A 27,751-nucleotide genomic window follows, 5' to 3' on the forward strand; every position below is an offset into this window, starting at 1 on the left:
AGGGACCACAGACATAGGAATTAATAGACGAGAAGATAATGGCGAGGGGTAAAATCAACTGTTGAAGAACGAAGGGAGTAAGGCTGACTGTGATTCGCCAATAAATCAATCTGACAGTAAATAGGCATCTCGCATTATAATATCACCATTTACTTCTTAAAAGTAAAATCTGCTTTTGAATGAATAGACATTTTTACATGGGAGCGCAAATTACTCGCCACGTTATGAACAAATTTGCGAAGTCCAAATTCGGCAAAAAAATACGGTTCAATTTTCAGAGTCGAATATTTCGTTTAAGTATTTAGTTAAGACACTTTTATAAATGTTCATAATTTACTTCCCAGCAACCAACCAGCTTTGTGTTTCGCGTCCAGACGTTTCTCGATGTGATAGTATATGTTTCTAAAACTGATCTATATTACACGATGAGAATATGCTTAAAATAAAGTAAAATAATGCTTATATATGGAATGTAATACGACAATTGGGTTTATTCTCTTTTTCAAATCTATTTTTACAAGTTTTCATAGTACAAGTCAACATTTTGCCGTGTTATTTCGTAAAATGAACCGATGATGCCTCGACCATAGTTCGCACAAGAATGATGACGTCACGTTTTCAAATTTCACTTGAGGCCATACGCGAGCACAGCCGGCTCCAATGGAACCGGTATGGGGAGTGGGGATAATACGCTTTTAATCACTTAGGGCAGGTCTACTAATATTCATATGTCTATGTCAGGGACGTAAAATAAAATTTTATTCAAAATTTGTGGATTGTTGATGTGACCGTTCAACAAGTTATAGGCCATCATCAGCAACGCAGCTTTCCGCCTGTTGACAAGACTATCGATACCCAGCATTCCGGAAAGGAAGGCTGATGGGTATAACCAGGGATAGTACCCGAAGTCTCTAAGATAAAGATAACGTAGAAACTTCTTTTGTACTTTCTCTACCATAGAAGTGTACGTTGCATCCCCTGGTCCCCATATTATTGAGCCACTTTCCAAAATGCTACGTACCAAGCTAAAATATGGCAAGCGAACCACAACAGAGCTGCAGAAATGCCTGGAGTTACATAGCACAAATCCAAGCATTCTCAAAACCCTGCTGCATATCGTTTCAATATGAACGTGAAATGTTAACCACTCCGAACATTAGAACGTCAAAAGACGTAAATATGATAATAGCGGTCAAGACATTAGAACGTCTTTTCACGTAAACGCGTGAGATTTTACAAAAATCGATTTATTTCCATCACTAGTATACGGATTGCCATGATTTAAAAAACAGAGTATCGATAATGAATAACGCTACGCGTCTGTATTCAAGAATATCTATGGAACGTAGAGGTGCATTATCTAAGCCGATTGGATCTGTCATCTTGTTCGTTCATAATTTATTGCGTTTCTAAATAATTTATTAAAAATATTTTAGTTTGGACGGTTAATATTTTGAGGTGACTAATAGTTTTTAATTATATTTCTTCAATATATAAAGTGTTATTTCTTTATGATACTCAGAAAAAAGTACATTTTTCACGGCTTTGAAATAATGGTAAGCGATTCTTACATATTTTTGACGTTTTCATAAAATGTATATTTATAAACGCAAATATTTACGTATTACAATACAATGCGATAGTGGATTTCATAATCTTTCCAAAACATTTTTTAGAATGAGGCTACGTTTCCCAAGACGTGAGTTATGATGCTTTTAGCAAAACTCGTAAATAACACAAAAATTATCACGTTTTGACAGTTCTCAAAGGAACACATAGTATATAAATGTCTTTGTCTGAGAGGTTAACCCTTTTGCTGCCCGAATGTAAACACAAGATGGATACTCTCACGCCAAGGGTTTTTAGAATTTTTTATATTGCGTCATTATTTATTATCCTCAGCACTTAGAGATTGTAAATTATTACCAAAACAAAAAAAAACTTGTTTACGTTACACTCTTGAAAAGTCTAAGCAAGATATCTTTATAAATTGATGCATTATTTGACGAATAAAAACTATCTATGAAACATCAACAAACTTCGACCCGCCGCCATTATCAAATCAGTAATCTCACCAACACATACAGACATACTATAGTAATATCAGTACTCACTCACGTCTCTGAAGTGGGACCTCTGCGACGGCTCACCATTTTTAACGATTCACTTGTGATAATATTATTGTTTAAAACTTCATTATTTATTCAACTTTTATTTACAGTTTCTTATTGTATTATTTATGTTTATAGTTTTTATTCGAATGGTAGACTTAAAAACAGGAATGAATACACAAAGCCACATTACACTGGGAACACATATCGAGCCATTTTTCTACGGCTTTGTTTAAGTTTTGTATTCGCACAAACATGGCCGGCTCTGTATGGCTTGGATTGTTTTGATGTTGCCGGTATTGGCTCAGACGTAATGGTGTGTCATGATGAGACGAATGAGGAGTTGAGTCGAGTTGAGTATTTTTGAGGTGTTTTGCGATTAATTGTCTTATCACACATAACTGATAATCGGAGAAGCTCATACCTGAATTTTTTATGCTGTTGTGTACAATAAAAGAATTTAACAGATATAAGATAGAGACAATATTCCCTTATTTGGTCATCAGACAAGTCGCGTCGAGCCATGATAGAGGGTTACACAAAAAAAAAATATTAGGAAAAACGACAAATTAACACAATAATTAGTTTCTAAACACAGATAATTAAAATAAAATGTATATGATTATTTTTTCACTCGAAAGGCGGATATAACAACTTATTTCATTTAAAATAACAAAACATGTTGATTAACACAAAACTTATTTGCACTAAAAATATGAGTAGTTAATAAAAACAATTTGTTAAAATAATAACGTTAGAACCACGATTCGTTGCAGATTCTAAGTATTCGCGAACCGTCGAGATAAGAAGGAACCACGTGATACACTAACACAACTACGCGCGCGCGGGGAATTCAAACACTGAGAGGGGAAATATTGTAGTCTCCAGTTTGACGAGGTCTTTCATAATATAAACAAAATCATTTGTCAAATCTGTGTAAAAATGTCGCTAGATAAAGGTTCAAATTATTTTTTAAGCCCGAGTTTTGCGCCATCTATACAGAAAGTTCCGAGATATCACAAGATGAAATTAAAATCACGTATGATTGCGCGCGGCAGCGAGGGCCCGGAATCTTGAATCAAACATAGATGCGCACGGCAGCCTCCGGGTTAAGAGAACATTGGGACATCCTATAGTTACTAATGACTTTATATCACTTTTTAAAGGTGTGTTGAATTGTCACTGTGTTGAGTTATCATGGAACCGGAGTTAATATTAACGAAATGCTAATTTTGCAGGTTAAGTCTGGTGGTGGCATTGAGGATAAAGGAGTGAGGATTGAAGTGAAGGTTCGTTCCAGGGATGACTTCTCCAGGGACCTTTTGAAGGTTCGTACTTTATTTTATTGTTTTTTGAAGGGATTCCGGAATTATTTCAGTGCAGAAATTCTGGGACTAACTACCATATGTATTCCTCTTTGCCCAGAATATATGGAGGGAAACAATTATACCAAGTCAGTGGACATCTTCAATTTATCTTTAAACAAATATAAAATTTTGTTAACACATTGTCGTCGGGACACGGCAAATGCCGTTTTTGTCGACTGTCGGTTTTTGGCGGAAAACGGCACTATACGGGTTTGTTATCAGCGTGAAATAAAACGCCTTGAATGGTAATTTGCTACCTGACCTACCTAGGCGACAGTCTGTCCGCGTTATTTGAGATGCCTTGTCCAGATTGGCTAGTGTGAAGCTTGTAAAGGCGTCGCCACAAATCTAGAGTTTTTATGCGATCTCAATCTCCAGTTTAGTTTGAGTCATTTCACGTATTGGACTATTTTTCATACCGCTCGCACTGTTTTGTTTACTGTTTGGTATTTTATTATTTGAATATATTATCATTGTATATTACTTTATCCCTACAAAAATGTCTTTGCAAGCCAATGATACATGCACTTATGGTGTGTGATGGATTATCAACATATGAAGTGTACTGATTCCTTGAAAGAATAAATACTATCATTCATAAGTGGAATGGGCTCTTCAATTAGGCGAGGCAACCGCAAAAGACTCTTTTTTGACAAGAAGCAACTAAACTTATGAGTCATTGAGTGTTCGCCTTCGGCCTTAGGCGACACTGTTCAATATTTACGCAATCAGATTTCACACATCCAGCGATTGTAACATTGCGGGCATGGCAAAAATATATTATTATTTATTATATAACTATATGATATAAATAAACATGTTATCTTTTACATGGAATTTTCAAATATTGAATATTGAATGCTATTTACTTAATTAATATCAGGTTTTTATATTCAGCTTTGAAATGTGGTGAAATTATAGTGTAATCAAAGCAATTATAATTTATTTTTGATGGTCAAATGTCATATATGATTTCTTTGAAAATTTCAATCGAAAATATTATTTGGTTTAGAAATTGTATCAATTTTAAGAAAGCGATATATTTTTGCGCTAATCGCGAAAAACACCCGCTATAGGCTAGAGTCTATTGTTTGAAGCGCTCGACTACAATGTGTTAATGAAGCAATTCAGTTATGTACAATAAATAATGTATATTTCTTAATATTCTCATGTAAAAGCCCCGAAAAAGGGCGTTAATAAATAAATAAATATTGGTAGTAGAAGCATGTAGGTAGGTACATATAACTTTTAAAAAACTTATTTTGGATATATGTAATGAGAATAGTTATAAGGAAGCGAATTATGTTGGTCCTCTCGTGCTCGTTATAATTTTTTTATATTTTTGTCACTAGTCGGACACTTGTGACCTTTTGGTACCGGAGCTGGAGTTGGAATCTGGTTCTCGTTCCTTGTGCGGACGTTTCACCACTGTGGAAGGAATGCTGCGGGCCATGCAGGAACAACTAGCCGGGCTGGCAGGGGATTCTAACACTGCCGAGGATACGCAGCGCATGGACAGGTGGGTCATTTTGCTATGCACTCTAATTTTATTGACCGTAACCGGTTTCAGCTCGTTGAAGCCATCTTCAGACTGGTACTAATTATTCTTAGTCTATGGTTTATATACATAACATACGGGAGAAGGGTGGTGGTTGCGCCAATGCGCAATAGACATTAATTTATACATACATCTCATGCACACATACACACATACCTGCGACCACTGTACTGAGATAGTATTATTGTCCTTTGTCCTACCTTCCTTTCCATTCCTGCTAATTTATGTGCCCTTTGGTAATCAGTCAGTATGTTGCAATAACCCGAACCGCTCACAATAAAACCGCATCCGCGAGATCTAATCTCCCTTACCTCTAAGACATTATTATTCGCTCCGATATCGTGCAAGCCGCTTCGTGTTAAGTGACATTGTTGTGAGGAGAAAAGACGGGAAGAAACGAGTGCCCTTTCCTAATGGTGAGTCCTTCCTTTATCCGTACAACAAATATTGTCTTATGTGCAGTGGTCATTGCTCAATCATCCAAGGTCCTTCGACAATCATTTCTTACACTATCATAAAAAACAACTTCATAACTTCTTATACACCAGGTGGTCTACAAGGGGGTGGAGATCCCTGAGGCGTATGTGTGGTAAAACCATGTATGATCGTATGAGGAATGTGGAGATCTGCAAAGAGTGCACGGCTGATGTAAGCGTAATGAGTAAGTTTAAGAAAGGGACGCTTAGATGGTTTGGGCATGTTTTTTTTTTTTATTTTTTATATTAACTTCACACAGGAGGCCCTGAAGAAAATAATTTCCCTCAGGGCCTATGTCATCTTTGGGGATGCTGTGTGGAGGGTCTTTTTGTGGAGAGGAAGGAGTGAACATGGGTCTTGAAGAGTCCCATGTTTTAGGAGGGAGGAAACACAGAGGCCGGCAGTTCGTTCCACAGCCGAGCTGTTGAACTTAAGAACGAATCGTAGAAGCGACCCGTTCTCATGTGACAAATGTCAACCGTGTACAAATGTTGGGCGCGCGTTTGGCGTGTATCCCGACTACGCACCGGTGCCGAAGGGATCAATGACGCTAGTTCCTCAGAGCATCTTCCATTGTAATACCGATAGAACATGGACAGCATACCTACCTGACGCCTGTGCTCTAAAGATTGCAGTCTGCTTGTTAAGATTGGGGAATCTATCAAACGGACCGCCCGTTTCTGCACAGAGTCAAGGGTTTTTTTCAGGTATTTTGGGGCTCCAGACCAGAGATGGCTGCCAAATTCGACAGTAGGGCGCACTTGCGATTTGTACAGGGTCAGCAGTTGTGTACTATTAAAGTATCTGCAGTATGTAGAGCGAGTGAGCGAAGAAAGGAGTGTAAGAAGGATATAAAGGGTTTTATTTTGATATTCAATCGTAAAAGATCAATGGTTTCGTTGCTTGTGTGGCACGTAGCGCCGTCTTGTTGTAAGTAAACGTTGTCCAGATCAATACCATCCAATTCCGGCCATAAAAAATCATTAATCATCTCACGATAGCGCAATCCATTCAACGTAACTGTTGCTCCAGCCTCATTTTCGAAAAAGTAAGGTCCAATGACTCCGCCGGACCATAAACCGCACCAAACAGTCACACGTTGAGGATAGAGAGGCTTTTCAACAATAACTCTTGGGTTTTCCGAGCCCCAGATGCGACAATTTTGCTTGTTGACGAAGCAACCGAGGTGAAAATGGGCCTCATCATTCAAGATGATTTGCATTTGATTCACTCAAGTGAATTTTAACAATTTCAATGCGTTGTCGAAGCGTGTATCGTTCCATTTTTATTAATGGCGTAGTTTCTACTTGTCAAATGTCAAAAAATGACAGCTTCAAAAGTAACATCTACCGAAATAGCGGGCTATTCAAAATAACACCTCTTATTGGAAAACCCTTTATGATGCAAACGCGAATGGTAGCAGAAGTCGGGGACGCCCGAGGAAGACATGGCACGATCAAGTGAATCAGATACTCAAGTCGGGCCATGTCGAGAGTCAAAATAATAGAAGAGTATGTATGAGACCATGTATGAATGTGAATGACGCAAGAAGTGTATGATGTGACCGAGTTGTTTGGCGCTCCGTACTCTCTGCCTACCCCTGCGGAGAAACGGCGTGAATCTTAGTTAGTTAGTGACATTTGTTACTTAGGGGGTATTTCACTATGTCGGGCTAAATGTCTGACTAGCTATCCGTTGGCTGGCTTTAAAGATCAGAATAACTTCGTTATTCAACGGCGACCGTTTCACCATTGTTTCCGAGCTTCCGGATAGATAACACTCGAAATAGTCTGGCAACATCGCAAAATGTTTGCAGTTACTCCATCTACTGCCACGGCTGTCATGCGTCACAGTCCGCACACCGCAAAGTGTGCATTTGTTTGGTTATGTTATGTTGATTATCAGGTCATTTTAGATAGATTCGTGTCGAATTAATACATTGTTTCTTATTTTGAACACAATCAAATAATTCAGGATGGATCATACAAGCATTCAAATTCATTCAACAAAATTCGACTCACTTCTCCGCTGTTAAACTCGGAATGTTTTGACGCCATCTTTGATTCGAGGAATAGCGCCTAACGTGAGGTTCGAGCATTGATTAGTCAAATCGAACTTTAACCCGAGCGTTAGCGTTATTCAGATATAGTGAAAATGAAAAAATGACTAATCCGCGGATTAGTGCTTAGTCAGAACATAATCAGAGATAGTGAAACACCCCCTAAGTCATTTTAGACTGTCGAATTTCTAATTATTTTGGTATTTCCAGTAGGCTAATTACCTTGGGTTTGTAGCTCACTTCAATATAATTCAGTAATATTTTAATTATTAATGACCTAATTTTATTGCCGAATCATTATTATATTTATGATGTATGGAATTTTTTTAATGGTTTTTTGAAGGGATACATGTTTACATTGGAGTAGGAATGGTCATTATATAAACTAAATACATAAGAGGTGGCACTTAATCTGCACTAGACCCAATCATCACAAGGCTCAGAAAACAATTTTAAAAATAATTCTAAGGCTACCTATAATTACAGACTCGAATCTAATTTTTAATATTATGAATTTGTTTGATGTTCGGCAGCTATATGCAAAAACTATCCTAACTTATCTATACTCAAATATACATAATTACTACGAAAAAAGTTCAAATAAACAATGTACTCGAAGCAATAACAAAAACTTACTACGAATACCGATAACTCATACTACGTTTGGTCAACGAAACTTTAAATACTTTGCGATAAGACTCTACAACATTCTTCCAGACAGCATAAAACAATGTGATTCACAAAAAAATTTCAAAGATAATTTATTTATTTATTTAACGCCCAGAGGGCTTTTACATGGTTGGTAGTATGATTTTAATTTGACAGATACTTTGAAACATAAAAAATAAGAATAAAATTACATTTGATAAAAGCTATGCAACATGTCATACAAACACAAGAAACAAAAACAGAAAATTACAGCTATTTGTAGGTTTACATGATGTGTTTAGGAGTATTGTTGAAATAAATGTTTTAAATGATCCACAAAACTTGCCAAGTTGGTATTGAATATGTCAACATCACCCAAGTAATGATTTCCCATGGTGTGAAGTCGTTGTATCGGAGAGTGGGCAATGTAGTTACGCTTATGTGTGCTGCTGTAGAATATTGTATTTTGTCGTGTTGTTACTGTGGGTGTATGTGTGTTTATAAGTTGCAGGAGTTCACAACAGTCAAATATAGAGTTAAGTATTTTGAATAAGAATGTTAAATCGTTTATTTTACGTCTATCTTCTAATGTATGTATTTTTAGAGTATTTAATAAGAAATTGTATTTTAAGTCTTCGACAGGGATATTTAATTTAAAATTTATAAAACGTAGAAATGTATTCGCTCAATGTTGTTAATGTGAATTTTGTAAGATGGAGACCAAACTACTGAGTTATATTCAATTAGACTTCTTACTAGAGATACGTATAATAGTTTAATGGCTTGTAAAGAATTAAAGTTTTTAGTTGTTCTTAATACGAAGCCTAGTGTTTTCATACCTTTGTTCACAATTTGATGGATATGATTGGTGAAACTTAGTTTTTCGTCCAAAATAATTCCAAGATCTCTCATTTCCGTGACTCTTTCTAAAGCTATGTTATTGATGGAATATTCGAATAAAACAGGATTTTTGTTTCTGAAGAAAGTCAAGGTTTTGCACTATACTACATTTAAAAATAAATTATTTTGAACGCACCAATCTCTAAACTTACTAATATTTGACTGTAGTATATGGCAATGATTTATGTCAGTTATTTTCTTGTATAGTTTGATGTCATCAGCAAAGAGCAATACCTCGACATCGTTGAAGCAATTGGTTATATCATTGATGAAAATGAGGAACAAAACCGGGAACCCGAAAATTTTTTAATGTAAAAACTTGGATCAAAAATAAGAATAGGGCCTTCTCCGGTGCATTCACCCAAATTCGCAGTTATTGAAGTAACCACATTATTGAGCGAATACATCTTAACACAAGTATAGGTATGTTCAAAGATATTAGAAACTAACACGAATAATTCTGCCTCAACACAGGGTAGCCTAGTGAGGCGGTATTTTAGAAACCTCAACTGTACTTTTATTTTCTTTTTACCTTCACAATATTATGTTTGTATTTTTCTGTTAATTTTATAACCTTAAAAGTAAAAGTTACAAATCAATGTACACCATAATATGTATTTATAGTTGTAATGTGTAAACTTTTCTAAATAAAGATATTATTATTATATTTTAATTTCGAAATTATTATGAAAATTACAATGGATACAAAAGCGGAGACTTAGGAATTGATTCTAATTGCTTATTCATCACAAAGTTAGGGTATATTTTTTTATTTAAACGGGTAATTTCTAAAGATTCTAGTCTATCAAGTTTATGACCTTTATTTCAAGTATTGACAATTTTAACGTTTCTGTCTTTATCAAACGAGTGTTTTTTTCTAATAAGTTCAAACAAGACAACTACAAAGACAATAATATTGTGCATAAAAAACGATCTAAAACAAGTTTTAGGGTTCACCCATACAACGAAATATATATCAATTGATCAATCAAGAATGATGTCAAATTGACTTTCTAATCCACGCCTTTTCCGCTAAATCTTTTCTAATATTTTCGGGTAAATTCTAATTATATTAACATGAATATTTTACTGTTTCCAAATCAAATTTAACGTTTATATCATGTGCGATGATGCTGGAATTGCGTCACCGTAATTTGGGGCAGAGAAAGGCGTTATTCTTTCTTTTGTTCCAGGAGACTTGTAATTCGAAATGGAGATTGCGCCATCCCAACCAACGCACAAAGTAATCGCAAAATTTCTGCGTTTACTAGGTTTTGTGATTCTTTTGCTTGCTGTCCAGCGGGGCTCGCACTTGGGAAGAACATTCGATTAATAACAAGTCACCTGTTATAAATTAGGGTCCTTAGAATTGAAACTCCGTTCTTGAGAGCAAACTGAATCACTTTTATTTAACAATAAACCTCCACTATCACATGATATGACTAGGCACTTTTTAATAAATACTCTGGTTACAGGCTAGTTCCTGTGGTTCTTTAGGAAAGGTGAAACCTTTGGTTGTTTTTGAGCAAGAGAGCGTTTTTAAGGAAACACGACCTTTTATATGACAAAGACTGTTGACACCTTCAAATTCAAAAGGGCCGCAAAACAGGGATCGTCTTTGCGGACACAATTTAATCACAAACAAATAGCAGAGGCGAAAACCTTTCATAAATAATATAATCTAACCTTCATAGGTGTCACTAGTGGTACATAATTACTCTGAAAATTATACATACTTTTTCATATGAACTAATGCACACATTCGGCGAGCATGTGCTACGAATAATGAGAGTAAATTTTTTTTTTTTTTTTATTTATTCACATTTAAACCCGCTAAACTACTTATGTAGTTTGTCAGCAGGGACATAGAGACAACATTTATACATTCATAAGATACAATTTGAACGGTACATAATTACATAAATTGGTTATATTGCAGAAAAGTTTAAATAGCAGCATAAAAGCCTTATATAATAAGCAAGTAAAAATAAATGTATGAACAAATTAGTATTATCAACATAAAACATAAAAGCCTTATAAAATAAGCAAGTAAAAATAAATGTATGAACAAATTAGTATTATCAACAAGTACATCAATAGTTTCATAAATAGAGGTAGGTAGTCAGGTATTACAAAATAATTGTTTTTCCATTTTCTAAGAATATGAATTCCATTTCAGGGGCATCAGTATAGATCATTATTATCCAATAACCATTTCCTTAGATTATATTTAACATTAGCAGTATACATGTTATTATTTTTAATTGTCATTGGTAATAAGTTAAACATTTTGGGTACTATATAGTTTAAAGTTCTTTCACCATATTTATTAGTACATTTCGGAACTACCAGTCCTTCATTTTGAGTGAATCTTGTGTTATGTTTATGGCAAACTCTTTCCCTATACAATGAATCAGACAATATAACATGTTGACTTACAATATTATAAAACAATAATCCTCTGACAGGTAAAATATTCAGAGACTTGTATATTAATTTAATGTTACTTCTGTGTTGATTGTCATATTTATGGATTAACAATTTTATAATGGAGTTTTGTAATGTTTGTATATAGCTTACATTAGTTTTACAAGAATGTCCCCAAGAAGTAATTCCATAACGTATAGTGGATTCAGCCAGAGATAAGTAGATTAACTTTAAAGTACTTATAGGCACGAAATATTTTATTTTATAAATCCTACCCACAATAGCTCGTAGACGTTTACAAACATTAGCAATTTGTACATCCCATTTCATGTAGCAGTCAATAGTAACACCCAAATATACATAACTTTTGACAAAATCAATGGTTTCACATGAACAGGGCTGTGCAACATTTTTATGTATGCAGTCAAATGTGTGTGTATATAATGAAGGAATTACATTACATCTGGCGTGTGGAGATCTGATGTGCATAATTTTAGTTTTTTTGGCGTTTATAAAGAGGCCTGCATCATGCGACCATTTCAGTAGGGCAATAAAATCATGTTGCATAAGGTTCATTGCAGTAACCAGATCTTCGTGCGATATTACGAGCGCCGTATCGTCTGCATATACAAAATGTTTAACAAATGAAAACAATTTTCTCATAATTGAGACATAAATAATATAAAGGGTTGGCCCTAGAATTGACCCCTGTGCAACACCTGTTGAGATATATTTTCTTTTGCTAAATTTTTTAAGAATGTTTACTCTTATTTGTCGATCAGTTAGTAAATTTTTTAATAAAACTAGCAGCTTTCCTCTAATTCCTATTGCCTCCAGTGTTTCTAATAGTTTATTTGTATCAATGGTATCAAATGCCTTAGAGTTATCTATGAATAAAACCAAAACTTGTTTTTTTAGATTTAATTCATAATTTATGTGATTTGAAAATTCCTGAAGCAGCATTTCCGTACTTTTTTTCTTTTGAAATCCATATTGGTTGGGATCCAACAAAGAGAAAGATTCTAGATATTTATTAAGTTTTATGGAAATGTATTTTTCAAGTATTTTTTCTAGTGCTGGCAATATGCTTATTGGCCTATAATTTTGAATATCTGTATGTTTGCCCCCTTTGTAAATTGGCCTAATGATGCTACTTTTTAGTTCATCTGGTATTACTGCTTGCGATAAAATTAAATTGATAAAGTGTGTTATAACAGGCCCTAAAATATTAATATGTGTCTTAATGTCAAACATTCGAATATTGTCAATCCCTGGTGACTTTGAATTGTTTAATTTGCTAACAATAATATTGATTTCTTGGCAGGTAGCTCTGGGTAGGTACATACTATGTTGCACTTCATTTGGCCTGACGGTCGATGCTAAATAATCACATTTATGTATCATAGAGCTAACACTATTTGTAAAATATTCAACAAACTTATCTGCTACGGTTTCTTCATTATTCGTATTTAACATATATTTCGAGATTATTTCATCACAACTACTTTTGGACTTGCGTCCTAATAATTTATTTATTTCATCCCAAGTTTTTTTTGTATTTCCAAAATAATTTTTGAATTTATTGTTAAAAAAGGTAGACTTACATTTAATAATTTCTTTTGTCACCTTATTTCTGAAAGTTTTATATTCCAATTCAAAGAATTGATTGCTAGGAAAATTCTTCCACCTTCTGTACAATGAATCTTTTTTTTTAATGTTTTCTAAGATATTAGAAGTTATCCAAGGTTTTATTGACAGAGGTCTTTTTTTGGGTTTATAATTCATAACGATTTTACTCTGTTCATACAAATTCTTAAAGTTGTTTTTAATTTTACTATATAGTATATTGCAATCTTGTTCCTCAAGCAAGGAGTGCCACTTAAAATTATGAATGTTTTTGTCGATTTTGTTTTGCGATAAAAACGAAATTCTTTCCCCGTGTTCTGGGGCTTCTTTCCTTGCACTATATTTAATATTAACTGCAGTTAAAAAGTGATCCGCTATAGTAATATTATTACATACACATGAGGAAAGAGAATCGCTTTGTTTACATCCACTGTTAAATCGGACAAATATGTGGTCTAAACAAGTACGAGTAACTTTTCCTGCTAAAACTGCTTCTCTAGTTACGTCACAAATACATTTGATTAAATAATTATCCGACATTATATTTTCATATGCCATAATAATAGGGTTTTGACAATTTAACAAGTCTAGATTAATATCTCCTATAAGTAAAACATTTTCTTTGGGGCTTATAGTATGCAGAATGGCAGATATTTCATTAAGAAATTGTGGTTGGCTAGAGTTGGGGGGGCGGTATATTGCTATGATGTTTAAAATACTCTTGTTTGGAAGTGTCATAGAGCCAAGCACACATTCAAAATGATTTGTTTCTATTGTTTTCTGTTGAAATGTGAATTCATTTCGAACATATAGCAATATACCTCCTCCAGATTTTTTAGTTCGGCAATAGTTGTAACAATTAAATCCAGGAATATTATACAGACAGACAAGATTCGGTGTTATAGCCGTTTCACATAACATTAACACATGAATATGCTTCCAACAAGTATTTAAGTAGACATTCAAAGTATCCCAGTATTTATAAATCGATCTAACATTCAACTGAACAATATTAATATTTTCCATATTGTAGTTGCTATGAAACTTTAGCCAATCACAGAAATTATGAGTATTTTCGTAATCTACCTCGTCATCTTCTTCAATGTAATTAGACGCCATAATCAATAGTTGCAAAGTCCTTGGCAAGGGCAGCCTTGTAGGCCGGGCAGGAGTCCTTGTCTCCAGTCGGATGTGCAGCGGGCTTCCCAAATCTTGTACAGGTGGCGCAGACAGGCTCGGCGGCGGCTTTTGGGCAGTTTATCCGGGCGTGACCTTCGCCTGCGCAGTGTCCACATCTTTGCTGGTCCTTGCAAAACTTGAAGGAATGTCCGATCATTTGGCACTTGGAGCACACTGTAAGTCCAATGAAGTCACGAACACGGCACACATTCCAGTCCACAAAGACTTTCCCCTGCTCCACCAGCACGTGACGAATGTGGGCAGGAACCTCGAAGACCCGGTGGCAAGTTGATCCAGTTCGAGCGCCAGCAAGGTGACTTAGCTTGCAACTTTTTACTGCGAAATCTAGGCCTGCTTTGTCCTGGGCTCCTGCTAAGGCATTTTTTAGGAAGCACTCGTCCGTTAGGTCACGAGGAACGTTGAAGAAAATCACCCTTGGAAGCCGTTTTGTTGGTAATCGAGCGCTTAGAGTGTCCGAGTTTGCTAGACATGGGGTTTTCAGTATTTTATCCAGATCTTCTTGTGTTGCAGTATGGATTACAACGCCTTTGTTTCTGATTCTCCTAATACCCGTCACACGGATTCCAAGTTCTGATGGTCGTAATGTATCTTTTAGTAGCTGTTTCGTATAGTCGCTATCTTTTGTAGAATCCAGCTTTGGGAAGATGCATACAGCAGGTTTGGGGGTCCCAACGTTAAGTCCTGAGCGGTTGATTGATGGTATCATCTTCTGTGGGCCATTTTTCACAATATCGGCAAACGATAGGCTTGCTTCCGTGGCATCGGCTACTCTACGCATCACTGGTCCTAGATCTGACTCCAACTGCAATATTTTTTCTAACCTGTGTTGGTTTTCTGCTTTTTCAATCGCGATCTCTCCCTTTGCCACTATTAATTTGGCATTGACTGTTGCCAGATCAGCTTTGAAACCCTCTCGTTCCAATAACAGCTGTGAAACTGATCTGAATACAGCGGATACATATGCGCTTATCCGCAGTTGTTGATCCTTTGAGACTCTTGACTGCTTTTCAGCAAGGACATCTTGGAGTGCTCTTAGACTTGCTTCAGTGTCGTTCAGTATCTGTACTGAGGACACTGGGATTTCACTATCATTTTCAGACACGTCGGAATAGTCCGATGCTCCGTCAGATTCCTCATCTTCAACCACTGGAGAAATCATTCCCGAGGCCTTTTTTTGTGATGGGGACGTCATCTTATCCAGCATTCTTTTTTTACGCCGATGGCAGCATTCATCAGGCATCGGTGGGATGGACATTTCAATGAGAACAAACACACAATCTTAGGTTGTTTTAAAACTTTCGATAAAAATGTTTAGAATCCGCTAGAATAGTATTATTTTATTACTGTTTTATCAAATAAACTTTTTTGGCACTTAAATTTTCCATATAAATACTGTTTGCACACGAATTCGGAGGTTTTTTTTAGTTTTTTTGCAAGAGCAAAGTGTAAACACGAACTGCTGTCACTGCGATTATTGTTACATGACGGCGTATAAAGACGGCGGTTTTTCTCTCCGGTCTTTTGTCGATCACAATTGAATTGTTTCTTGCCGTATTATTTCCTAGGTGCGTGCCGTTTCATGTACAAAATCAAACGCGGAGTTTGTTTTTTTTAATTCCTGTACTATGTTTGGTGGGAGCAGAACAAACCTGATAATGCCAGAACGAAACATATCATTTTTGGACGTCATTTCTGTCTAACGAATTATAGACGCATATGCAACTCGCATAGCGTGCAACCAGCACTGTTAGTAGCGTGCAACTAACGACAAACTCATAGTCGACGTGTAGCGTCGTGTACGAACACAAGCAAAATAGTATGGCGAATATTCACAAGCGTCGCATAAGCTTTGCACACAAAACACTGCTGGGGACATCTTCGTCCATCCACTTCACAATGCAAACTTTCCAAAAGCCCTTTTTCTTTAATCAGGTTGGCAGATACTATCAGTATCACCCTGGTGAAAGACCATCATTGAGAATCAAAACATTGCTTGAAATGGCTTTAGCCGGCATGTTAGGTGATCAGATCTGAATAGCCAGGTACTTCCTTACTTCCTAGCACCATTCAAAAAGATTTCTCAAATTAGTTTGTAATATAATTCAATCATTTATGTTATTAATCTCTTTATAAAGTTTCAAATCATCAGCAAAAAGTAATACTTTTATGTTAGTAAATATATCAACAATGTCATTTATGAATATAATAAACAAAATGGGCCCTAAATGAGAGCCTTGTGGCACTCCACTTGTGGCTATAAATGTGTAAGAATTTGTGCCATTTATTTTCTACTAATTTTCTTTCTAATACGTTTTGTGTTATTTTCTGATTGCAGTTTCGTTGACAGGATGCGTAAAGTCATAGATGGCGCTATTCCTGTCACGCTAATTCTGGACGATCCGGCCGGGAATTCATACGTCCAAACCCTTACCGATGACGGAACTCTTGACGATGGTGCGTAAATTATTACATTATATTATATGTGATTCAAGTATTTTGCTTATTTTATGGTGATGATGCCTTTGCTGATTTCTGGCAGTACCGAAAATCTACAGTCTCTCGTGTCTAGGATAAATCAACTCCAAATGTGATGTAGCTCACAGTTCCACACGTCGAAATGGATCACGTGATACGCTCTCTGTCTCATCTGTATTGTGCTGCTGAAACGAGATGGGGTGCACATCACGTGACCCGCTAGGCTGTGCCTATATTTGTGTACGTGTTTATTGCTATATGCTTGTGAATCGCTTGTGTACGTGCTGATTCTCTTTTGTCTCAGTCTCTAAAGTCCACCTTGTTGTTTTAACAGGTCAAATGTGCGAAATTTCATCAATCTATAATATGGTTATGGGCATTAGCGGTGCTTCCCAAATTTGAGAAGCTATCGCTTAAGGGCCTTAGTGGTGCTACCCAAATTTGGGTAGTCATCGCTTAAGGACCTTATACAGGGTTTTCCAATAAGAGGTGTTATTTTGAATAGCCCGCTATTTCGGTAGATGTTACTTTTGAAGCTGTCATTTTTGGACATTTGACAAGTAGAAACTACGCCATTAATAAAAATAGAACGATACTCGCTTCAACAACGCATTGAAATTATTAAAATTCACTTGAGTGAATCAAATGCAAATCATCTTCAGTGATGAGGCCCATTTCCACCTCGGTAGCTTCGTCAACAAGCAAAATTGTTGCACCTGGGGCTCGGAAAACCCAAGAGTTATTGTTAAAAAGCCTCTTTATCCTCAACGTGTGACTGTTTGGTGCTGTTTATGGTCCGGCGGAGTCATTGGACCTTACTTTTTCAAAAATGAGGCTTGAGCAACAGTTATGGTGAATGGATTGCGCTATCGAGAGATGATTAATGATTTATGGCCGGAATTGGATGGTATTGATCTGGACAACGTTTACTTTCAACAAGACGGAGCTACGTCCCACACAAGCAACGAAACCATTGTTCTTTTACGATTGAATATCAAAATAACACCTCTTATTGGAAAACCCTGTAGTTTCACCCAAATTTGAAAAGCTATCGCTTAAGTGCCTTAGTGATGCTACCCAAATTTGGGTAGCTATCGCTCCGAGGGGTTACATAATAATTATGACATTTTTTTTGAAAATCGTTCGATTTGTTGCTAAGATATAATTTCCTTTACAGGTCTCAAAATCACCAAGTACGAGAGAAGTTACGAGCAGAATGAAGAACTGGGACTCAACGATATGAACACCGACAATTACAATCGCTGTTAGTCTTCGAGTTCTTGGCAGTTCAGTGATGGACGGCATTTACATTCATAGCTAAACTATTTGATGGTAAACAAAAAGTTCGGGCTTGTTTCTGAAATAAGTCGAATATTTTTTTACGCTATTTAGTTAGACAGTTAACCCTTCATTCCTCGAAAGGACATTACTAGCCACAAACATTATATACAATTATAGCCTCTCAAGGACAGATCTGACCGGGCGTCGATACATTATAAAAGAATTTTTATCTTTTTTTCTATAATGCGTAGATATGTGATATGTTCGTCATTGGAAAGATAAATAATTATTCTATACAGTTTGTATCAAATATTTGTACAATTATTACATGGATAAAATTTAAAAAAAATTGTTAACGAATTACGAATTTAGGCATTTTTTTATTGAAAGTTAAAAAATTATTTATATTTTTTTATTGTATAAAAGTATAAAAAGTGAAAGGATAGTTTTATTACTTATTGCCTACACAAAAGGAATATGTTTTATAAATATCGAATTCTTTCAAAATTATGGACGTTGCGAGTAATAATGTCCTGGTAAGTTTTTTTGTTAACATTTTCATGTTTGATATTAAAAATTTATTGTTTAGAAAGATGAATGTTTTTTTAAATGCAAATATTTCAAAGGTAATTTAATCTAGTTTCTAAAATAGTATTTCTTTTAAGGACAACTTGAAAAATAAGTAATATGTAGCACATTTTAGATACCTCGGGAGCAATCCGAAATTCCAAGAAAATTCACCATGTCTTTGGGACTTGTTGGTAAAAATATTTAAAAATCTGAAGGGTTAAATGCGTTATAATTTTCACTCATTTTTGCATCTCTACGCAACTTGTCTATTTATCAGTTCGGTTAAAAACTAATAATCAGACTGTGCGCAGAAAATATCTTCACTTACTTAAGTGAACTTTTCTTTTGTGCGCAGGGTTTTGATATAATGTCCCATGATGTTTTACGATTCTGCGTTAGTTTGAAAAGTAAAAATTATGCGCACTAAAACTATTTTCAAAAATTATTTCTGAATTTTAAATGATATTTGGTTAATTTATATAGCGCCGTTTTTGTGAAAAATCACCTCAAGGCGCTGCAGTACAAATATTTAAAGTTACGTTACTATGAGTATTTATAGAAATCTGGAAAATATATAGAGTTTTCCAATAAGAGGTGTTATTTTGAATAGCCTGCTATTTCGGTAGATGTTACTTTTGAAGCTGTCATTTTTTGACATTTGACAAGCAGAAACTACGCCATTAATACAAAATGGAACAATACACGCTTCAACAACGCATTGAAATTATTAAAATTCACTTGGGTGAATCAAATGCAAATCATCTTGAGTGATGAGGCCCATTTCCACCTCGGTGGCTTCGTCAACAAGCAAAATGGTCGCATCTGGGGCTCGGAAAACCCAAGAGTTATTGTTGAAAAGCCTCTCTATCCTCAACGTGTGATTGTTTGGTGCGGTTTATGGTCCGGCGGAGTCATTGGACCTTAATTTTTCGACAATGAGGCTGGAGCAACAGTTACGGTGAATGGATTGCGCTATCGAGAGATGATTAATGATTTTTTATGGCCGGAATTGGATGGTATTGATCTGGACAACGTTTACTTTCAACAAGACGGCGCTACGTGACACACAAGCAACGAAACCATTGATCTTTTACGATTGAATATCAAAATAACACCTCTTATTGGAAAACCCTGTATTATTAATTTAAAAAACTTTACAAATATGGTGCGTGCACACTGTTAAACTGACATTAAATGTTTTAAATATTAAATAATTGTTTTTATATTTTCAAAATGGTTTTCTTGTTTATTTTTCCTAATTTTTTTTAACCACCTTCATATACACTTGTAATACACTTTAATCTATTTATATTTTGGGAAAAGTTGACAGCAAATCTTACAATTAATAAACATTCAGACTGTCCAGAAACTCGTAGTACAAACGGAAAACAGGTCAATCTGCATCATATAAAGAACCGGAAAAATTAATTTTTCGATCTGAGCATTCAAATTAATATTTATTTTTATTCATTTTATACAATTTTTTCTTCAACTAAAGGGTTGAAAAAATCTTTCAGAGCCGAGTATACACTTTGATTCCCTTTTTAAAAGACAATAAGGGGCCGTTCAAGTATTACGTAAGCAGATTTATTACAATTATTTACCCCCTCTCCCCCCTTGTCACCAAAGGAAGACAAAGCTCTTACCCCCCCCCCCCCCCCCCTCCCATGCTTACGTAAAAATTGGTACCTATATGCATTTTTCTGTTAATGTATTCTGATTTTTATTGATTCATAAGCAGCACTTATAAAATAGACTTAGGATAAAGGACTTTAATGCACATAATATTCATTTAAACACACTTTATTGACATTTGGGAATCCCCGAATATGTATTCGGTTTTCAAACGTAGACAATGTGTGGGTTGCCAATGTGTAAAAAAAAAACTACTGCTGAGCAGTGCTGACGTAATCACTATCTCGACCCCCCACCCCCCATGTCATCAAAAATAAGCAAAGCAAAGACCCCCCTGCCCCCCTATAGTTCTTACATAATACTTGAACGCCTCCTAAACAGCTGATGTTAATCCCTAGAGATCAATTTTTTTCAAATTTGACCTAAAGAGCAACTCGAAAACGAAAGCTCAACTAAAACAAATTTATACAACAAAATCAACTCCAAATGTGATGTAAATTCATCTCCCGCTTTTACTTTGAGTTTCTGAACACCGTGTATAATAATAAAAAATAGATTTTTGCCCGTTGCAAGCAACTAATGGGTAAAAATGTGGTGCGTGGTATAATGTTTGAATGTGGATGAAGCTAGGAGTGTGGGACTACAAATTTTAAAAGAAGAAATGAATATTTGGAGAAAAAAGGTGCCAAAGAGCTTACTGATCAATTTTTCACCGAGCCATTCGGGTTGTGTAGGTCGAGACGCGTAGTTTGATACCCATATCGTATGTACGGTTTTTGTCACCGACACTTTGTAATAATAAAAATAGTTAATTATGCCAACTGAAAACTTTCCACTGCAGAAAGTAAGTGACAAAATTGTTAAAATATAAGTGGTTTATTTTATTACAAGATTTCACTTAACACAAGAAAATGGATTTAGTTTTAAACAGCTATATCTTCGAAAATAATATATATTTGATTTTTTTTTTTTACATAGCTTACCACACCCCAAATATAAAATGATTGTCTGAAATTGAAGGCTACTTTTGTAATAGGACTACAAATCGGCATAAGTAGGTACAAGTGCGAAATACTAGGGAACAGGTATTTGGAATAAGTATTTATTATTGTACTAGTTGTTCCAAGTATCAAGACGAGCTAGTACGACTCACCTCTGAGGTCTACTAGAACTAGAGGTGAAGCGTATATACTAGAGCAGATGTTTGGAATAGATATTTCAAAGATACTTTCGTAATAATAAATTGGATGATTTGTATAGTGCTGTTTTTGTGCAAAATCACCTCAAGGGTGCTGTACAAATATTTAATACATTTCTACAATGATCTATGTTATTACTAACTATATATGGATATAATATACAGTACCATACTTACCTGGTAGGTCACTTGAGATTAACACTTAATTAACATCAACTAATTGTTTATTAGCAAAATTTAGATACAGGATTTAGGACATAATTGGATATAACTGGACTTTCTCTCAGGAATGGAATATTTAATTTAAAGGTATGACAGCTTAAAAAGGTAAGTTTTTAGTTTAGACTTGAATTCTGTTGGACTTGTTATGGATCTTAGTTCCAGAGGGAGATGCTTAGGTTCCATCAGTCTGCCTACAGCTGATGATGTTGTTTATCTAAGAGTTGAGAGTTTCGTACTTAGTATTTGTTCTTAAGTATTGCGCGTCTTGCGGGTATTATGCGTCTTGCAAATATTGCGCGTCTTGCAAATCTTGCACGTCTTTCCATATACGCAATATTTGCCAGACGCAAGACGCTTACTTTTATTCATTTATTGGACAATTTGTATAGCGCCGCTTTTGTGAGATATCACCTCAGGTGTGCTTTACAGTTAATAAATATTTCAAAAATAAAGTGAAGTTAAGTTAAGTAAAATGAAGTACAGGAACAGGTGACATGAAGGTAGAAGATGGAGACTCTGCAGCAAGAATGGTAGGTGGTGAAGAAACTGGACCAGCTGCTTCAGCGAGAGAGTCTACCTTGTCCACCAACAGTGACAGCACGAGGTTCTTCATCCGTCCAGGTATGTGTCTGCTGATGATAGAGCGCTGACACAGTATCATCACATAGATAACAGACCTTGGCAGCACCGCTGTGACGTTCGGCAAGTCCATCATTCATCGCCATGTAATCTTGTTCCTGGTGATTGTGTTAGTGGAGAAAAGTGTTCCTCTAACCCAGACATGGATTATTGTGGAGAAACTATTTAAATTTTCTTATAATAATTATTGGGGGAATCAATTTTACCGTAGAAAATTTGTGGGGAATCGTTACTCAAGTATTTATTACTTTCCGTCCCCAGATACTCAGGTGTCCTAATCCTCAGGTCGGTATAAAATACTTTTGAGTATTTTGTAACCTGTATTTATTTGTACCTGTACTCACTAGAGATGAGGCATATTTATCGTACCCAGTAAAAGTACCGGGTATTTTCTTGCAATACTTTCTTAAATCTCCAAAATGCTTACAAGTATTTTTACTGGGTCTAAGTATTTCATACTTACAGGCATTTTAATAGGTATTTGAGTTCTTCCTTTGATAGGTACTTTTGGTAGGTATTTTTAATAAGTATTTTAATTGGTATTTTTACTAGGTATTTTGAATAGGTATATTTAACAGGAAAAATACCTATTCCCTGTCAATTTCTCGACAGGGAATTTGAAAAATTTCTGTGGGGAATTAATTTTCACAGAAATTCTCTAACAATTCCCCCCCCCACGGATTCGAATAATTATTGGGGGAATCAATTTTACGTAGTAAATTTGTGGGGAATCGCTGTGGGCAGAAATTATCTGAGTACAGTTTACAAATAACTGGGGTTTTGCCTCAAAGAAATTGATAGCTGACCTGCAGGTGGTTCAAAATCGAGCTCTCAGAAATGTGTTTGAACTTCCATGGGAAACTCATGTTAGGGACATCTATTCAGTTTCTGGTATCCTTCCAATTACAATCCTTCCTAAATATGAAATCACAAGCACCATCCTACAAATTACCCAAAAATCAACTCAAACCAACATCAAGCCACTTTACAATCAAGACATCCACAACCACAATACTCGAAATAACAATAAAATCCGCATTCCTCAAACAAACACTACAAAATATGGGTTAAAATCACTGAACTATATTGCCTATACACTATATAATTCGCTTCCAGATATGTACAAACACATCCACCATAATAAAAAATTGCGAAGCAATGCTTTAAAAGAATATTTTTTAACTACATTTAAAAATGAAAATATGTAACTGTGTTGTCATTTTTTGATGTATCTTATCCATGTTTTCTTTTTTTTTTCTTTCTGTACTTGCTTTCTATTGTTGTTTGTTCTAATTAACGTGTCATTATTTTAATTTTTAATTTTTATGCTGTATTGAATGTGAAACTTATATTTGATATCAAAATACCGTTGTAAAATTGTACCTACTACCTCCTACATATGAATTGTGAGTTCCTCCTGTCCTAAAATGAGTTCTGTAACTCATCGGGATTGCTCTAGCAAGAAATAAACACAATAAAAATAAAAAAATAAACTTATTATTAATCAGTCGGTATAAAATACTTTTGACTATTTTATTGTACCTGTACTCACTGTACCAAGCATAGAAAAGTACTTACAGGACCCACCTCCAGTACTCCCTGTACCCAGTATAGGTGAGGCGTATTATGGTGCTGCCACACGCAAAGCTCACATCCAACAGATAATATAAAGCACAATAGCGCTCGCCATACAATCCCATACAGACCCGACACACGTAAAAAGATAACGCGCTATAAGTGTGGTTCATAAATGAACCACGTGTGGTTCAACTTCGCTAACCGAATTTATTTTACGTATCCGCTCCCGAAGCGATATTTGAAAAGTTATGCGTCCCCCTCTCCGCCGTAAAAAGGAGAGGGGGTCATTTTAATTACGGAGCTACCAACTAAGTTCCGTGTTCCCTTAGTAAAGTTGTCACTTTGACAGATGAAATTATGTTCCTCGGCCGCTCTCGAATTCAACTGACCCCCTCTCCTACCATAGGAAGAAATATTTGATAGCGTCGTGTGTCGGTAGAAAAGATGATGCGCTGTACATTAACTTTTGATGTGAGCTTTGCGTCTGGCAGCAGCTTTACTTGTGACAAATCTCCGAAATACCTGGTCCAAAATTCTCACAAGTATTTTATAAAGGGACTAAATATTTTTAATAGGTACTTTTACCAGGTATTTTTGATGGGTATTTTTGAGTACTTTTAATTTTTGATCGGAAAAATGTGGGGAATTTCCCGTGTCCACTGTCCAACCCCCCTCCCCATAGATTGTGAAAAATTATTGTGGGGAATCACATGAATTTTGGTATGTGTGGACAATTTTTTTACAAAATTTCTGTAATAAACTATAGGTACTAGTCAGGAACTTGTAAAGGGCCCCGCTTCAAGAAGCGGGCAACATTGGTTTAATGGACAGTAATGAAGTCATAGACAATTTTTTTTTCGTAAAGTTGACAGTAATTCTTTCAAATTAATTTACGTATAGTATGTTGGTATTTTTTTGTAATCATATCACTGGCAAGAGCTCCCGTCACACAGTGGGCTGAAAATCGCCTTTCATAGACATAGAGACTTGAATTTTCAAGGGTATTTTTTTTGGCTAGAAATGGATTCTGCTGATCATTAACTATGCTATAAAATTTCATATGAAGCAATTGCGTGTACAAATGAAGAAGTCATCATTTTTTCAAGAAAAAATTGTATGGCACTGACATTAAAAATGAGGCTATCTCTGGAATCATAAGGTTGGCCATTCTATCTTTACACACAGATATACTACTATTTATTTGTATTTTTTGACATACTTCGTATTGTGGCAAACTTGAGATTTTTTTTTAAATAATCATTATAATCATTGGAAAATATTAACATTCTGCTAATATTCATTATAAAAGTGTGACAAAATAAGTGATGTCAGTTTATTACAACATATTTTGAGGGGTGTGGGAGGGATGGGAATATAGGTATAGGATAAAAAGACGTAAGACGGGAGTAGATGGGAAGGAAGATTGTGTGGTCCCTTTTGGTGACGTGCAGGACGCATTTACACTATCGAAAAATTGCGACTCTTATCGTTAAAACGAATACTAAATTATTATTTTTTTTATTAAAATGAACCGTAACTGATTTGAATCCCCTGAAATAGTATCGCTGATAAATTATCTTGTTCCTAGTAGACCAACTAGAATCATATTATTGTAACAATACTGCCACTAATGCTGAACAATTTTTTTTAATATAAGGCCTGCGTAGATAAAAAAATGATGATTTTGATATCAATGATGAATGAAGTCTGTTATCATATAAAAGATGCATAAAAAATATGTTTTTCGTATGCAAGAATCAAAAGATAATCAATTAAGCATATTATATTCACTTTATGTATTTTATGATATTGTTGACTAAATCACAGTAACATTTTTTTATTTTGAAAACAAAAGTTTATAGATATATATGTGTAATTTACCTGAGAAATTAATGATTGATTATATTACTACACTAACACATTATAGCTTTAATAATTATACAGAACAGCTAATACATTTTATTTAAAATTACAACAAAAAATACCCCATTATGCATGTATTTTGGTTTATTTGGAAAAAGAATAAACATTTAACACATTTTTAATTGACTTTAAAGTTTAAAGTACATCAAATTGAATATATGTTTGTAACTCGCTAACACTACACTGGCTTTTTATTTTTATCACAAAGAACTTTAACAAGCAATATTTTAGACACGAAATAATATAATTTAATTAATTTAGACGACCGTGTCACGTGGCCTCGAGCGTAATGTCAAATTCTAAGCCAATGAAATCTGTTATTTTTTTCTAAAAGAAAACGGAGTTGGGGGTGTCGGTTTCAGATTGGTTTCAAAGCCAGACCCATAAATAAACCACTCACTAGATCGAAATCTTCGGGCTTTTTGTAAGTAGCAAATTGGTCCTCTATTTAAACATAAATATGTGAAAAAAAAATTTAAGTGAAAAAAATAAAAAAGGGCCATTATAGACAATATAATTCTCATTAGTAGCCTACCCCATTCTTTAGCCTTAAACATTATTAAAAAATTTCAAATTTCAAAATATTCCATCACAACAAGAAAAATCCATAGAACAAAGTGATGTCCTGCAAAAATGAGCTTATAGTGTCCTTTAATTTGAATAATTTGAAATCCTTTAAATAAAGGATTAGATTTGAAATCAAATTATAAGGAAGGATTATTATGGAGAATTCTAATAATTGATCAAATTTAATGTCAACGTTCATTTTAAGGTTCTGTGAAAGTCCTATTCAAATTCTGATAGGCTAGTAGCTTGATAGAACTGAAAAAGTAACAGAAATTGAAAATATCTTTCACAGAACAAGAAATTTTACTTTCAAATTTGAAGAATTATTAAAATTCTTCGAAACAACCCGTTCTTAGATTATGAAGATGGGCTTTTTACGACAATATCGAATTTTGAAATTTCTTTGCTTTTAACACGAAAATGGAACACTCACTATTTTATTATTTTGTTTAATAAGAGTTAAATTTATACATATTTATATAATAGTATATTAAATTATTATTGGTGATGTATTTTTTATCACAATTTTTTTTTTTGGTCCTGATAAGAAGGGAGCCACGATTCTTCTATGTTTTGCGAAAATATAATTTTATTAATGCATTGTTTTGTTAGAAAATGATTAGTATATACTCTACTACTACTAGGAGAGACATATTTATCGTACCCAGTAAAATTAAAGTAGAAATTATCATGTTCAAAAGGCCAGGTTCATTAAAATTATTTTAATTGTCTATGACTTCATTTTTGTCTATGCATAACCTATATATTTTTTGACAAGTGCTTTCTTCTCCGACAATCTTTTTTCCTGTTTCCACACTCTATCCCGCCCTGTTAAACTTATTATACCATGCATGTGATGGTTATTGGTAAGAAATAATACTTAAATTCATTGCTATTAATTTTGGTAGTTCTTCCAGTTTAGTTAGTGGATCATCCGGCGTTTTGTCATTAAAACGGAATGGCGGTAGACATAGACGGTAAATAAATAAAGAGTTTTCCCAAGATAAACGACGTTTCTCTCAACCTTTCTCAAGGTTTTCCATTGTCTATTTTTGTTAGAAGCCAAATTTTAAAAACTGAATTCCGTTACAACTTTGTTCTGTTTCAGAGTTAAACTAATTACCAAACCCTTCCAAAGCAGACCATGGATCAACTGAAGCCAAATACTATTTCCATCAAGACGGAACCAGGGCTCCAGGAAGAAGGGGGAGGTGAAATTGCATTTTCCGATTTAGATTTCGACCTAGCTGGGAAGCTATAACGAAGGAATTCTTGCAATATGTGGAGAGT

At 34.9% G+C, this 27,751-nt stretch overlaps 1 protein-coding gene across 2 annotated transcripts in view; it reads left to right on the forward strand.

Moving 5' to 3' along the window:
• Positions 1 to 27,751, forward strand: part of Zpr1 (zinc finger protein Zpr1) — a 127,439-nt gene that overhangs the window by 36,747 nt on the left and 62,941 nt on the right. The window contains exons 7-10 of one of the 2 annotated variants that reach the window (XM_089641592.1): positions 3,350 to 3,439; positions 4,831 to 4,997; positions 16,709 to 16,827; positions 18,026 to 19,882. In XM_089641592.1, the coding sequence (XP_089497718.1) occupies positions 3,350 to 3,439; positions 4,831 to 4,997; positions 16,709 to 16,827; positions 18,026 to 18,117 (468 nt within the window). In that variant the 3' untranslated portion in view covers positions 18,118 to 19,882. Of the gene's footprint in view, positions 1 to 3,349; positions 3,440 to 4,830; positions 4,998 to 16,708; positions 16,828 to 18,025; positions 19,883 to 27,751 lie in introns of those variants that run through there. The other variant, XM_089641593.1, reaches the window with a different exon arrangement.

This window comes from Hesperophylax consimilis, chromosome 17 (genome assembly GCF_061612785.1).
Source record: "Hesperophylax consimilis isolate HC1 chromosome 17, BYU_Hcon_1.0, whole genome shotgun sequence".
In the NCBI taxonomy this organism is placed as follows: Eukaryota; Metazoa; Arthropoda; class Insecta; order Trichoptera; family Limnephilidae; genus Hesperophylax; species Hesperophylax consimilis.